This window comes from Festucalex cinctus, chromosome 3 (assembly GCF_051991245.1).
Source record: "Festucalex cinctus isolate MCC-2025b chromosome 3, RoL_Fcin_1.0, whole genome shotgun sequence".
NCBI lineage: Eukaryota > Metazoa > Chordata > Actinopteri > Syngnathiformes > Syngnathidae > Festucalex > Festucalex cinctus.
Genome location: NC_135413.1, coordinates 12,834,862 through 12,847,383, shown reverse-complemented (window position 1 = coordinate 12,847,383; position 12,522 = coordinate 12,834,862). Strand labels below are relative to the sequence as shown.

Sequence of the window (12,522 nt, the reverse complement as noted above, 5' to 3'; positions counted from 1 at the left end):
TGACAAGTTATGTCATTGTATGGTTTGTCACAGGCAACAGGTGATGACTGCGCCAAGTGGTTCAAGCTCCAAGCAAGTAAGTGTAACATGCAGTTTATCATGTGAGTGTTCTCATGTTACATTGTACTGTTCAAATAGTTATTCAAGTCAAACTTCCTTTTCATAATATATTTCCTATGTGAGTCAATATCAACATAACGTGTCTTTGAGGTCGTGGTTTTCTCGTGAACTTCATTTTGTGAAGTGGATGTTTAGAAATGAGTTATTCATAAATTAAGTGCAAGTGAACAATATACTGTACATGCAAACAGTGATATACATTCCTTACAGGGTTGACAATGACAGGTTGAGAATTTTATTTTTTGTTTTATGGTATTTTTTTCATTTTCCAGCATGATTAGAAATATAAGTTATAACACTGGTATGCATTAAAAAAAATAAAAAAATAAACAAGAACGAAATATATTTTCTAAATTAGTTTTTTGCACTGAAGACAGTGGTACCATTCATTTTTCCCCTTATGCTTCAGCTTTGTTGTTTTGCCTATTTTTATGTATTCATTTTTGTATTTTGCTAGGTAGTGCACTGGCCCAGCCACACAGCTTAGATGGAAAACCTGCACACGAGTAACTTTTAGCTACTGTAGGTTCCAAGAACAATACTTGAACTGCCAAGAAATTCATAGAACATATCTATTAGACCACTTTAAGAGGAGATTTCACATCCCTTTGTCACAAGAATATTTGTTGTTTTGTTTTGTTTTATTACTTTTCCTCACAGCCAGTGGCTTTGAAACAGGTTAAAGTTTCTCAGGACATTTCAAGGACCAGCTAAAGGCATATAAGTTCTATCTGTCCTCCACTGGTTGTAGCCTCAACAAGGCTTTTTGACATTTAGTTGGTGGCTAGGCCTTACTGTGGATTTTATTGGGCAAGAATTTTTGGTTTAAATTGCGGCTACTGGCATGTGAGCATTTGTTTTCCAGCTCTTTTGACAAAATAACAATTAGGTATTATTATTATTATTTTTTTTTTTTAATGTCAAATTTCAAAAAAAATGGGGACATACAATTGAGATATTTGGACTCTACATCTGAAACTGCCCTGGAAAACTTGTTCACAGTACACTTTTTGGTTAGGGATTTTTTAAAAAGGGTCAGATACACCATAATGACAGGGTGGATAGCAATTTTAGGCTCACATGTAAAATGTTGAAAATAATTATGGAAAAAAATATACATAATAAAAATGACTTATTTTTTCTAACAACTAGTAGACAATACAATAAATGTAGTGATTTAGTATCACTTAACCTGCATACAATGTCTGGTTGTCAACAGAGAAGTTTATAGGACATGACAAATCACATACAACCGAACAAAATGGTGTAAAGAGGAGGAAACATGTTTCAAGAGACTTATCATTGTAGTGGTATGTGTGTAAATGTTTGGCCACTATAAAGCCGTTTCCATCGGAGGTATCTACTCGTCAAGGGTGTAGGGTCGAGCAGAGCAGAGCAGAGTCGATACCATCGATGGAAGTGGCTTAATGGGGGGTATATGCCATGGAGGAGGCGGGACTTCCAGGTTTGACACATCAGCTTTGTTTCCGATTCTGGTTTGCGACGTGTGGGCTGCATCCCAGTGCTTGCGCCTTTGTGCCCCTCGTTTGCGCGTACCCGTCGACAGGTGAGAGTGTGTCGTGTTTCTCAGTTATCCGAAGCGTTTCAGAAAGCTGAGACGCCCTGTGCGCTCCCACTCGGGTTGGGGAGCGCAGGGGTGGGGCTGCGAGTGTTGGAACACGGCCAGCAGTGGTCGGAAACGGCGATGATGTGTGAAACCCGGAAGTCTGTGGCATCTACCCCCTTACACTGCTGAGTTTTTACACTGCTATCTTTCATGATGACTGATTGTGATACGGACACCAAAGCCACTTTATAGCGATTGACCCATGTACTTCATGCAACAACATTTTTTTTTTTTTTTTTGTCTCCAGCCCCGAACTGTTTTTCAGGCGTGATGAACTGAACCGAAAGGAAGAGGTGGACGTGCAGACCCACCTGACAGACTACAGAGGGCATGATTTTCAGCATACAGTACTGTACATGGCAACTTGTTCAATTTTGATACACTGGCTTCCAGTTTTGGTTGAACTTGAAAGTCGCACCAGAAAAACCCTAAAACTAAATTCGACTGAGCCCTTGTGAACAAGAGTATTGGGATTGCAGTCCTTATGTGTCGTTTGTAGACACAGTAAGAACAGTTGTCACACAGCATATACTTTGATCTTCCATTAATTGACTTTTATTACTGGACTTCCCTTTCCACTGTGATCAATCGAAATCTACACGGGGGGGGGGGGGGGGGGGTATAATGGTGCCGTTATCTACTGACTCAACTTGTTAAAACTCAGGTACTTTAATGAACGAAGAGTGTACAGTGAGACTGTCTCCTTGACCCAGACAACTTCGGCCAGTTGTCTTTGTTGCTATTTTGAATGTATGAGTAAATGTTTTGATAAGCACACTAGCTGTGAATGACAGGTAAAAATATGGATGAATAACTATTCTAATAATTTACGCCCGCTTTCTACCCACCACCTAGACACTGTGATTTGTAATCCTAAAGAAAATACACTATTTTACAAGGTCCTTCACTGGCAAAGTTGTCTTTGGCAAACCTTTTGTCAACTGGTGAAAATAACACTGGTTGTATTGGTTTTGACTTGACTCCATTATGCACTGTGGCTTTGTTAAACTAAACCTCCCGAAACTGAGCGGCCTTGGATAGTCTTTATTCTTAGTAAATCCTTGTTTATATGCATAAATAAATACAAATCTATGAGCCAATTGCTTCGTTGAATAGCTTAATCTGGAATGAAGGGAGCATCTTCAGATGCCATGTTCTGCTTGCTGTTCCATTTTGAGAGAAAACCCATACTGAACCTCTAATGTGACATTTGGCGTTGCACAATGTCTACATGTGAAAGTAACAGCCTTGTTCCTCTACATGTTTGCTTCTGTAATTCACTTCCTCTTCTCAGGGATTACACTTTGTACGGGTATTTTCCTCCACTGTTAATGAAAGAGGTGCAGCTTAAGGAAACATTCTACTATATTTGTAGCAAGTTGACCCCAGTTTCATGTGAGAGGATACACTTTTTCTTTTGTTTTCATGAAGTCATGCAGGTGAACTTGAATTTTGCATTCCTCTCTGGGTTTATTTGATGTCACACTGTGGCTTTAATCGTTTTGGAGATATTTAAGCTTTCTTTGATACCTTTTTTTTGTTCCTCAGTCCGTACCATTGTTTTTGTTTTATATCTCAATCTGTTTTGACAGCAAGTCTACCTCGATGAGCCCTTCTGTGGATTCTACAGCGTCCTGTGAGTCCATAACTTTTCAAATAATAATGTTACCTTTAACAAGTAATCATATATTAGCGTCTTTAGTAAACGTCATGCTGTGCCAAATGATGGTGCTCACTGCTCTACCAATTACAAATGTGACGTAAAATAAATCTCGTTAAAACATCCTAATTGACAGCTTTTTATTAGCGCTACATACTTATACAATACATGGTGTTGATGTATTTGTGGTTGTCTTCCTACTTGCATATTTTTGCTATGTACAATTGATATAAGTTTGACATAAACTCTATTGGCACTCCTGATTAAGATTTGTTCTTTAGCTGGCACCCCTGATTAAGTTTAGTTGTTGGTTTTGTTTTTTTGTTTTTTGTTTTTTAAACGTAATGGCAACATTGACAACAAAAAGAGGCAAATCCAACCATTATTTGAATTTACCCTCATATTAAGAAATTATCATAAGTGTACACGTCGTCAATGTATATTCGTCCACGGCCAGAACACCCGTCATTGTCAATCCGTCATATATCCGTCACATCAAGCTGAACCAAAAACTAATTCTCAATCCATCGTCTGTTATTTTAACTGCACTTTTGAATTACAGCAAATTGAGTAAATATCACCTGTTGCTGCTATTTTAGTACAGTCAGTACATTTTCTTCGGTCTGTCATCATTAATTGTAATGAACTGGTGGGTGGTGAAATGTTTTTCAAATAAACGTTATTACGTGACGCTATCACGTTGTACAAGAAAAAAAGAAAAAGTCTCATTGGCGGAATGCCCTACTCTGAATTTTTTTTATTTTTTTTTATATATATAACTACATCAAATCATGATTTATTAATTTTTTTAACAGTACTGTTATGATTTGATGTACGTACATCGAATCATGAGTAGCACAATGACTTTGTAGAACCCGCTCTTGTCAACAAAACGGCGCCTAATGTTTCATAATATGTGAAAATGTGAAATTACAGAAAGAGGGACCTTATACCATTCCTCTTTCCACAATATCTCTTACCCCGGGATTACACAAGATGAGGCTACGGTGGGTTCCGGCGAGGCAACCAATTAGATTCCATTCATTCGAATGGTTCGAATTACACCGGTTGCGTGTGCGTTACGTGTCAACTGCGTCTCAGCTGCAGCGTGCCGCAGCCCTTCCGCACGGATAGACCTATTTTATATTTTTTCCGCATCCGTCGGCCTCCGGCAAATGGCAAGCTAGCACAAAACACATCGAGCGGGACAGGAAGACTGCAGTTTCAAAATACATTTCCGGTTACCTTTCAGAATAAAACACTCGCCAGCTCCTATTTCGCAAGCATGTCAGCAAAACGTGATGTGGGTGATGTGGAGTTAACGGACGAGGTGCTCATTCACGGTTTAGACACTAGCGAACATGAACGAGGAGAGGTTTATATTGGAGGTGGAAAGCCACAAAATAATAAAAGTCCACCTCTCTTTCTGCTTCTCTGTTGAGCACAGACTTTCTGTGTGTTTGTCGTTGTTTTCAATGCCGCATGATCGCGCGCACGGTCACGCGAGACACGGTAGGAAGTGGTCGGTGACGGAGCTGCCGGACCGCAACTGTGCGGAGCCGGTGTGAGTTACCCAAAAAAATGACGTGTCCAGAGCATGCAGTCAAGACGCACCGCAGCCGCACCACACACGCACCGCACACGCAACCGGTGTAATAATCACGGGGTTAATCATCCAGTTACTTGGGTCCTCCTGGGCACTCTCCTCTTTAGCTCAGGCCACAATGGGTTTCAATGGGGTTGAGATCAGGGAACTTAGATGTCAAGTTTATTTATATAGACCCTTAATCATAAGAGTCAAAGGGCTTCACATGCCCACAGTTGACAAATGTTACCGACATCCCAACATGTCCATGGAAGAGCTTGATTCTGTTTGGTGAGCCATTTCTACAATTTTCAATATGAGTATGCAACTGCAGAAAAAACTGAAATTATTTTAGGCTTAAAACACATCTTAGCCAGGAGTTCCAATAACTATGGATGGTACTGTAGTTTGGCATGCCACAATTCAACTTTTATAGCAACAGTATACCTAAGTTTTATTTAGGTTGATGATGCAGGATTAATATTAACAGAAAAAAAATGGGAGCTTACAGGGGTTATAACGTGGTATTCTATTAAAATTGTGAATTGTTTCACTGTAGTGGATCTAATGGAGGGGCTCAGAGGTAGTGTCTTCACTTGTACTGTTTTACAAGACTACAATATGAGTAGTTGTGGGTGGTGGTGGTGTCTTACGGTGTACAAGTGTGTGTGCAAGTGTTTATATTCCTATGTGTGTCAATTGGGCAGAATTTATGCCAGCATCCGTGTATGTGCACATCCACTGTCATTCAATAGTGAAAACCATTTAGATGTGTAATATATTTATTTGCGATTTTCTGTGTTTTTTGTTTTACTTTTTTTTTCTTATGTAAATGTGCTGTCCATGTTTTTTTTGTTTTTTTAATGTTGGATAGTATGAAGAATTACCTGTTTAATTTTGAATGGAGTTATTTTTTTTAACACTTGAATTCATAGATTGATTGGGGAATGGACTGGAGTAATTTCTACACTGTACATTTCTTAGAAATAAATAAGTTTGCTCACATTGAAGTGTTTTGTGTCAATGTCAAATACAGGGTGACACCCCACCCCCCCAAAAAAATAAATAAAATAAAAATAAAAATAAAATAAATTTTCATCAAGCCAATAAAACCAAAAGTGATGGAAGAAAAAATATTTTAAACCTTAAAACATACCATTAAAGAAACAATGTTGGATTTTTTGTTTATTTATTTATTTATTTTTATTCGTGTAGATGACATCCTCCTATACGAATCCATTGAAATCTGCTGTTGAAATTCCTCATTGACCCCTGCAACATCTCAGCTGGGATAGCTGGGATTCCATTATTGTTTGATTGTAAGTGTCATGTTTTTTTTAAGGTTTCAATTACTATGAATAAAGTATTTTTTCTTCCATCACTCTTGTTTTTATTGGATTGTTAAAAAGTTGCGTTTTTGTCACCCTGTACATTTTTATTTTATTTTATTTTTTTTTTTAGTACAGTACTGTATTGCCAACACTGAATTTATTTTATTTTATTTTTTTTAATTATTCCTCTGAACAAATTTGGAAAGTTGGTGACCATATCAAAATTACTAGCAACATCACCCAACATCTCGGTTCTCTCCCTCATTGATGAAATAATGACATACGATTATTGAAAAAGGTCACCTCCATTTTTTTTTAAGTTTGAAGTTTATTGAACATGTAAACATAACATAAACATATTTTTACTACGGCATCCGTTATCTGGAGTCTGATAAGAAAATTGTCTCTTCGTAGTTCTTGGTCTCTGTTGCTTCAGAAGCTCAACTCCTCACACATAAATTTGGCAGATGCTTGGGCAGCAGCAAAACCTGTTTTTCAGTATTCTGAGATGCTTCGTTTTAACTTGTACCGTACATCCATTTGCATTGATTGTGATTGCAATAATTTGTTAGTGGTGTGTATTTTTGGTCAAAATGTCATGCCACACAACAGAACAGAAGTATGCTTTTACTATATACAGTATTCATTTACATTAAACCAGCAAACAATTCTTATCTTGCATAAATTATTGTAGTTGTATGAAACAATATTTATGCAAATCTATTTGCAGGTATCTGGACTGTACTGTTTTGTTTTAAAGCCAGCAAGCGTTGCCCTCACTCATGCAAAGTAGCAAGGATGTAATGGTGGAGTAAACAAGTTACACTCAATCTAAGAAGCTAACGCTATTTTCATGTTTATTTTATAGATAATGATGATTGACTGACATGCATACCTCTACCCTGGACCCGTTTTTAAATTTTCAGTCCTCTTCAGGAGCCTATATTGGGTAAATTTAAATTATTTTTTTGTATCCAGTCCCTAAGTGATATCGCTAGGGAAATTGAGAGTGCAAAAAAATGAAATGTTAACGTGATTTATGGCATAATTACTTTTTTTTTTTTTTTTTTTTTTTTTTTTTTTTTACATATTTTTACTTCCATGGTTGGCATTTACTGCGCCACACTGTGGTTAAAGGGGATATTGCATGGTTTCAAGAAATCCTGAAATTAATAACGTACATGCTAGGAAACCCATTGGTGAAGAAATTGGCTCATTACATACAATAATTACACTTTTTTTTTCTTCTTTTTTTTTAAGGAAACAATGAAGGTTATGATACAACCTAATTATTAAGAGGTCTGGCTGTCATCAGCATCAATGGGGAAATTGCTCAGAAACTGTCATATTGATGATATGATTGCTGATTTTGCAGCCCGGAAACGTAGACGTGTACCTCTGTCGGGCCTCTTAACAACTGCTGCTTGCACTTTAAAAATTGTAATTAAAGTTCCTTATTTATGTTTATTGCCATATTTCTTAATTGTGACATTTTTTATTTTAAATATATTTGGTGCCATTGTTAGTGTTTTATAAAAACTTATTTATCTCATATTTTTGTGAAAGTTTTTTTACTTATGTTTATTGTCAGATTTGTTAAGAGTAGTGGCATTTATTTTTTATTTTAAATTATTTCGTTTTACTTCAACTTTTGGTGCCATTGTTAGACTTAATTATTTATCTCTTATTTTTGTAACAATTTTTTGAAACATTAATATTGATTTTATAATATAAAGCAAAACTGCCAAATACTCACATATTGTTTCTGTTAGGGGTGGGATGGGGCACCACAAAGCATTTATGCTTATGCCATCAAACTGGCTAGCGCCATTAGCCCTGTTAACAAAGACATTATTTGTAGCAAATAATTGTTCATTTTCGGAACTGCCTCCAGTAACATTCACACTGTTGTGATTTTGATGCAAACGACTTTGCCCTAAGTAAAATAATGAGCACTTGAGACGAATGTTTTGGGGTTTTTTTTTGGTGGGTTTGTTGTGCCTAATCTTGAATAACTAACCCTCTATATTACCCAGTTTAAGTGTTTAGTTTCTGTCTGTGTGCTGTGCTTATATATCGAAACCGCTTAACTAAGAACTTGTTCTTGCATACCTGTGTTTCAGGGTGGGGACAGTGTTGTGTTGCAACATGGTTATTACACTTACAGTCGTGGATGTATAAGCAACCGACGTCATGTGATAGTGTTAGACATAATTACAAAGTCAACAAATCTAAGTAACTTCCTCAGAATATATTTTTACTTTGATTTACCCCGTTTAATCTTGCTCCAGGAGAATTTTGTTTACATGATATTGGAGCCAATTATTTTAGAAGGGGCGGGGCTTATAAGCCTAGAGACGAGGGCGAGCTGCTTTTGACAGGACCACTACTCGCAGGCGAAATGTGTCCCAGTCGGCATCCTCTTGACTTTTTCGGCGTCTGCTCGTCAGTCTACTAATTGGGTGGCTCTTCTCTATTTTAGGTAACTGTCATGTTTAGTAATTTATGTTGTGGCGTTATCCGTCGGTGTTGACACCAGGTCTGTCCTTTGTATAAAAAAAAAAAAAATACACAGAAGCGTTTACGTGTCATTTTATATTTTGCTTTGTGTGGTGACCTTTTGCTTTAACGTTCATTTTAAAGCCATTCTGTAATGTTAGCCTTTTGTTTGCAATCTGATCGACACTAAGTACACATAGCCTAGCGAAATGAAGGCATTAATTTTGGTAACTATATCAATCATAATGTACTCAAAAGGCAAATCGATTAACAAAAGTTGTTTTTTGTTTTGTTTTGTTTTTATCCATAGGGACGTACAACGATTTTAACAAAACATTTCTTTTGTGTTCAGGTCGTCACTTCTCTGTGGTTTGCCAGTGGAGGATGGTGGCAGTGTTACAGCGCCCCCTCGCGGCGATCGCTTGTCTGCTGCTTTGGCATGCAGCAGGTGTCCTTTCCAGGCCGGACCCCAAGAGGAGAGAGGCTCTCATCGAGCTGGAAGCCTCCCAGCAGACAGGGGGGAACATTGTGCTAACAGACTTGGAGAAGCTTCTGGATGCTCGGCTGTACCAAATGAAGCAGGATGAGATGGCCAAAGCTAATTTCCCTCCGGCCATGCACTTCTTCCAGGCCAAACCCTTAATCGAGCGCAGCCCCATCTTTAGCCTGCTGCAGAAAATGCCCAAAGGTTATTCATTTAATTCAGTGTTTCCCAACCTTCAGTGAGCCGAGGCACGTATGTAGGTGCTCACGGACTGATGAACAAAGATGCATTATTTGCAGTAAATAAATACGGTTGCATAATGGCTAGGAATGATTGATTTAATTATTCATTTTGAGATGCTCACGTCTTAAAAAAGAAAAGGCACAACTGTAATTGAGGTTTTGTTTCAGGTGGAGCCTTGCACGTCCATGACCTAGCCATGGGGGATCCCGAGTGGCTCGTGAAGAATGTGACGTATCGGCCCAACTGCTACATGTGTGTAACCGACAAACAGTCGGTCAGATTCATCTTCTCAGCGGAGCAGCCTAAGAGTGTGCCTAACTGCTCTCCTTGGATTCTGATGCAAACACTCAGGAACAAACTGGTCAACGTCACAGATCTAGACAACAGGTGAGGTTTTATGGGACAATGTGAGAGCCACAGAAGGACAGCTTCTATGGCTTGTTGTGGTTTTCCATGACAGACTAGTGGTTAGCACATTAACCGCACAGTTTTGAGGTTTTGGGTTCAAATCTTGTCTCCAGTGTGGCGTTTGCTCATTCTCACCGTGCTTAGTGTGAGTTTTTACAAGTTAGCTTCCTCCAACATTTCAAAAAGATGGTAAAGTAATTGATGACTTTAAATTGTCATTAATGTGTGAATGTTTATGCGTTTGTCTGGGGCCCAGTCCAGGGAGTACCTTGTCATTCAAAGACGCCTGGGGTCGGCTCCACCTCACCTCACCTGTGACCCCAATTAAGAGAAATGCTATAGAAAACGAATGGGTGAAACTGATTTCAGTTCCTGCCTGGCTAAGATGAGCATTGCTGACGTGCTGAAGCAACTTCCCTATTCGCGCAAAGTGAGATTTTGTGTCCGCTTTCACAAGTTCAAGCAGGTCATGAAGTCATATTTAATATTTCAACAACAATAATATTTCACAAGGTCATGAATCTTATCTCGGTTTGATTCTATAAACTGATAATTAGTGCATGCTAGGAAGGAAGCTTTGAGCCTTGTGTTGTGTATGATTCTTACTGCTTGTTTGCAATAATATGGAAGGACTAAGAAAAAGTATAGTGTTCTCAGAGCATCATAATCAAGGAATTGCTTTGCTTTGTTCATGATTGTGAGGCTTTTAGTTTATCAGTTGTTACTCTCAAGAATTTATATTCAATAACATTTTCTAGTTGTATACCGTCATTATGGTTTGTCAATTCTGGGTTACTTTTATAATTACCAAATTTACTGTACTCACTTCATTTACATGCAGAATATGACACAGTACAGCCAATGATGGTGTAGTGGTAAATGGTATAGAGGATGGATGAATGATGCAGTATAGTTGTTCACCACTTTATAGTACAGTACATACTAGGGGTGTTAAAAAAAAAAAAAAAATCGATTCGGCGATATATCGCGATACTACATCGCGCGATTCTCGAATCGATTCAATAAAAAAAAATTGATTTTTTTTTTTTTTGTTGTTGTTAAGAGCTCAGAATTGTTCATTCGGTAGTCTTACCGATTCAACGTCTTATCATCATTGCCTTTTTTCTTTTCTTTTTTTTTTCTTTTTTTTTTTGTGTGTGTGTGAATCGATTTTTAAACTTCCATTTTTAATGGAAAAATATTCAACAAAACGTCTGACTTCGGGTTAGGATTCACACCTTGAGCATGGAAAAATGTTATATGAACGGAACATTAAGCCTTAATATTTTATTTTAATGCTGTTCAAACATGAAACAGATTACAACCTCTATAAGACTGAAATTTCAGATAAATAAATAATACATTTTCATATAAATCTTACACTCAAGCTTACTGATTAGTATTTTCTAAATTTGAATGAAAAAAAATCGCAACAATCGACTTATAAATTCGTATCGGGATTAATCAGTATCGAATCGAATCGTGACCTGTGAATCGTGATACGAATCGAATCGTCAGGTACTAGGCAATTCACACCCCTAGTACATACTATACTGGATTTCTTCACTGCGCATTGCTCTTTTCACTCTTTCCCACCAGTTTGTCTGCTTTGCAGAAACGTTTGTGTTCATAAGAATCGATTATCTTTGAGTGGATTTGTCATGTGTTTACAGCATCCTGGCCAACTTGACACTTTTCACAGATGGCGATCCCGAGACCTTGTATCCCGACCAGGTTGTGCTTTGGGAGAAATTTGAGCTGAAATTCATGGCTGTGATGGGTCTGCTCACATATGCTCCAGTGTTCAGAGACTATTACTACCACAGCCTCAGCCAATTCTATAAGGATAATGTCATGTATGTGGAAGTGCGCGCATTACTTTTGCACGTAAGTTTTCATGGCCGTTTTGAACCTTTTTTTGTCGTTTGCCATTTCTTGATAACATGTCGACTGCACTCAGGTATACGAGTTGGACGGCAGCATTCACGACTCGGCATGGGCTCTGAAAACCTATGGAAATGTCACCAGACAGTTCATAGCAGACCACCCGGATTTCTTTGGAAGCAGATTCATCTTTGTTGTCCACAGGTGCCTTTTGAAGTCCTGCCTTTTAAAAATAATGGGACTGCAAGTGAAAACACTAATCGTGGCTTATTTTTCAGGACAATAGACGCATCTGCGTTGAAGGGGGTAGTGGAGAAGGCAATGAAGCTGCAGAGGGACTTCCCAGATTTGATGGTGGGCTTTGACTTGGTGAGAAACTCACTTCAACATAGTTCCTTGACAACAAGAAGACACCCAAACAATACTGACACAGTATTTTGTGAGAAGAGGAAAAAAAGTCCATTACAATTCAACATTTTTCATCTCAACTCAACTCAATTTCATCCAAACATTAGTCTACCTTTCTTCTTCTTCTTCTTCTTCATTATTATTATTATTATTATTGTTGTTGTTGTTGTTGTTATTATTATTGTTATTATCTTTTTATTCCGCCATATTTTGTCATTCAACTACTTCTACATTCCTTGACCAATTCCAACTATTCCAAGTTCAATATATTCC

At 37.9% G+C, this 12,522-nt stretch overlaps 2 protein-coding genes across 5 annotated transcripts in view; both read left to right on the top strand.

Moving 5' to 3' along the window:
- Nucleotides 1–2,351, top strand: part of cecr2 (CECR2 histone acetyl-lysine reader) — a 41,329-nt gene extending 38,978 nt beyond the window's left edge. For both annotated transcript variants that reach the window (XM_077515901.1, XM_077515900.1), the window contains 2 exons: nt 34–76; nt 1,995–2,351. In XM_077515901.1, coding sequence (XP_077372027.1) covers nt 34–76; nt 1,995–2,018 — 67 coding nt within the window. In that variant the 3' untranslated portion in view covers nt 2,019–2,351. The remainder of the gene's footprint in view (nt 1–33; nt 77–1,994) is intronic.
- A 25-nt stretch (nt 2,352–2,376) lies between these two features.
- Nucleotides 2,377–12,522, top strand: part of LOC144015677 (adenosine deaminase 2-A-like) — a 17,684-nt gene continuing 7,538 nt past the window's right edge. Inside the window, exons 1-8 of one of the 3 annotated variants that reach the window (XM_077515895.1) lie at nt 2,377–3,186; nt 3,340–3,383; nt 7,192–7,272; nt 9,175–9,510; nt 9,717–9,936; nt 11,631–11,844; nt 11,918–12,045; nt 12,120–12,210. In XM_077515895.1, coding sequence (XP_077372021.1) covers nt 9,207–9,510; nt 9,717–9,936; nt 11,631–11,844; nt 11,918–12,045; nt 12,120–12,210 — 957 coding nt within the window. In that variant the 5' untranslated portion in view covers nt 2,377–3,186; nt 3,340–3,383; nt 7,192–7,272; nt 9,175–9,206. Of the gene's footprint in view, nt 3,187–3,339; nt 3,384–7,191; nt 7,273–8,563; nt 8,806–9,174; nt 9,511–9,716; nt 9,937–11,630; nt 11,845–11,917; nt 12,046–12,119; nt 12,211–12,522 lie in introns of those variants that run through there. The other 2 variants (XM_077515892.1, XM_077515894.1) reach the window with 2 other exon arrangements.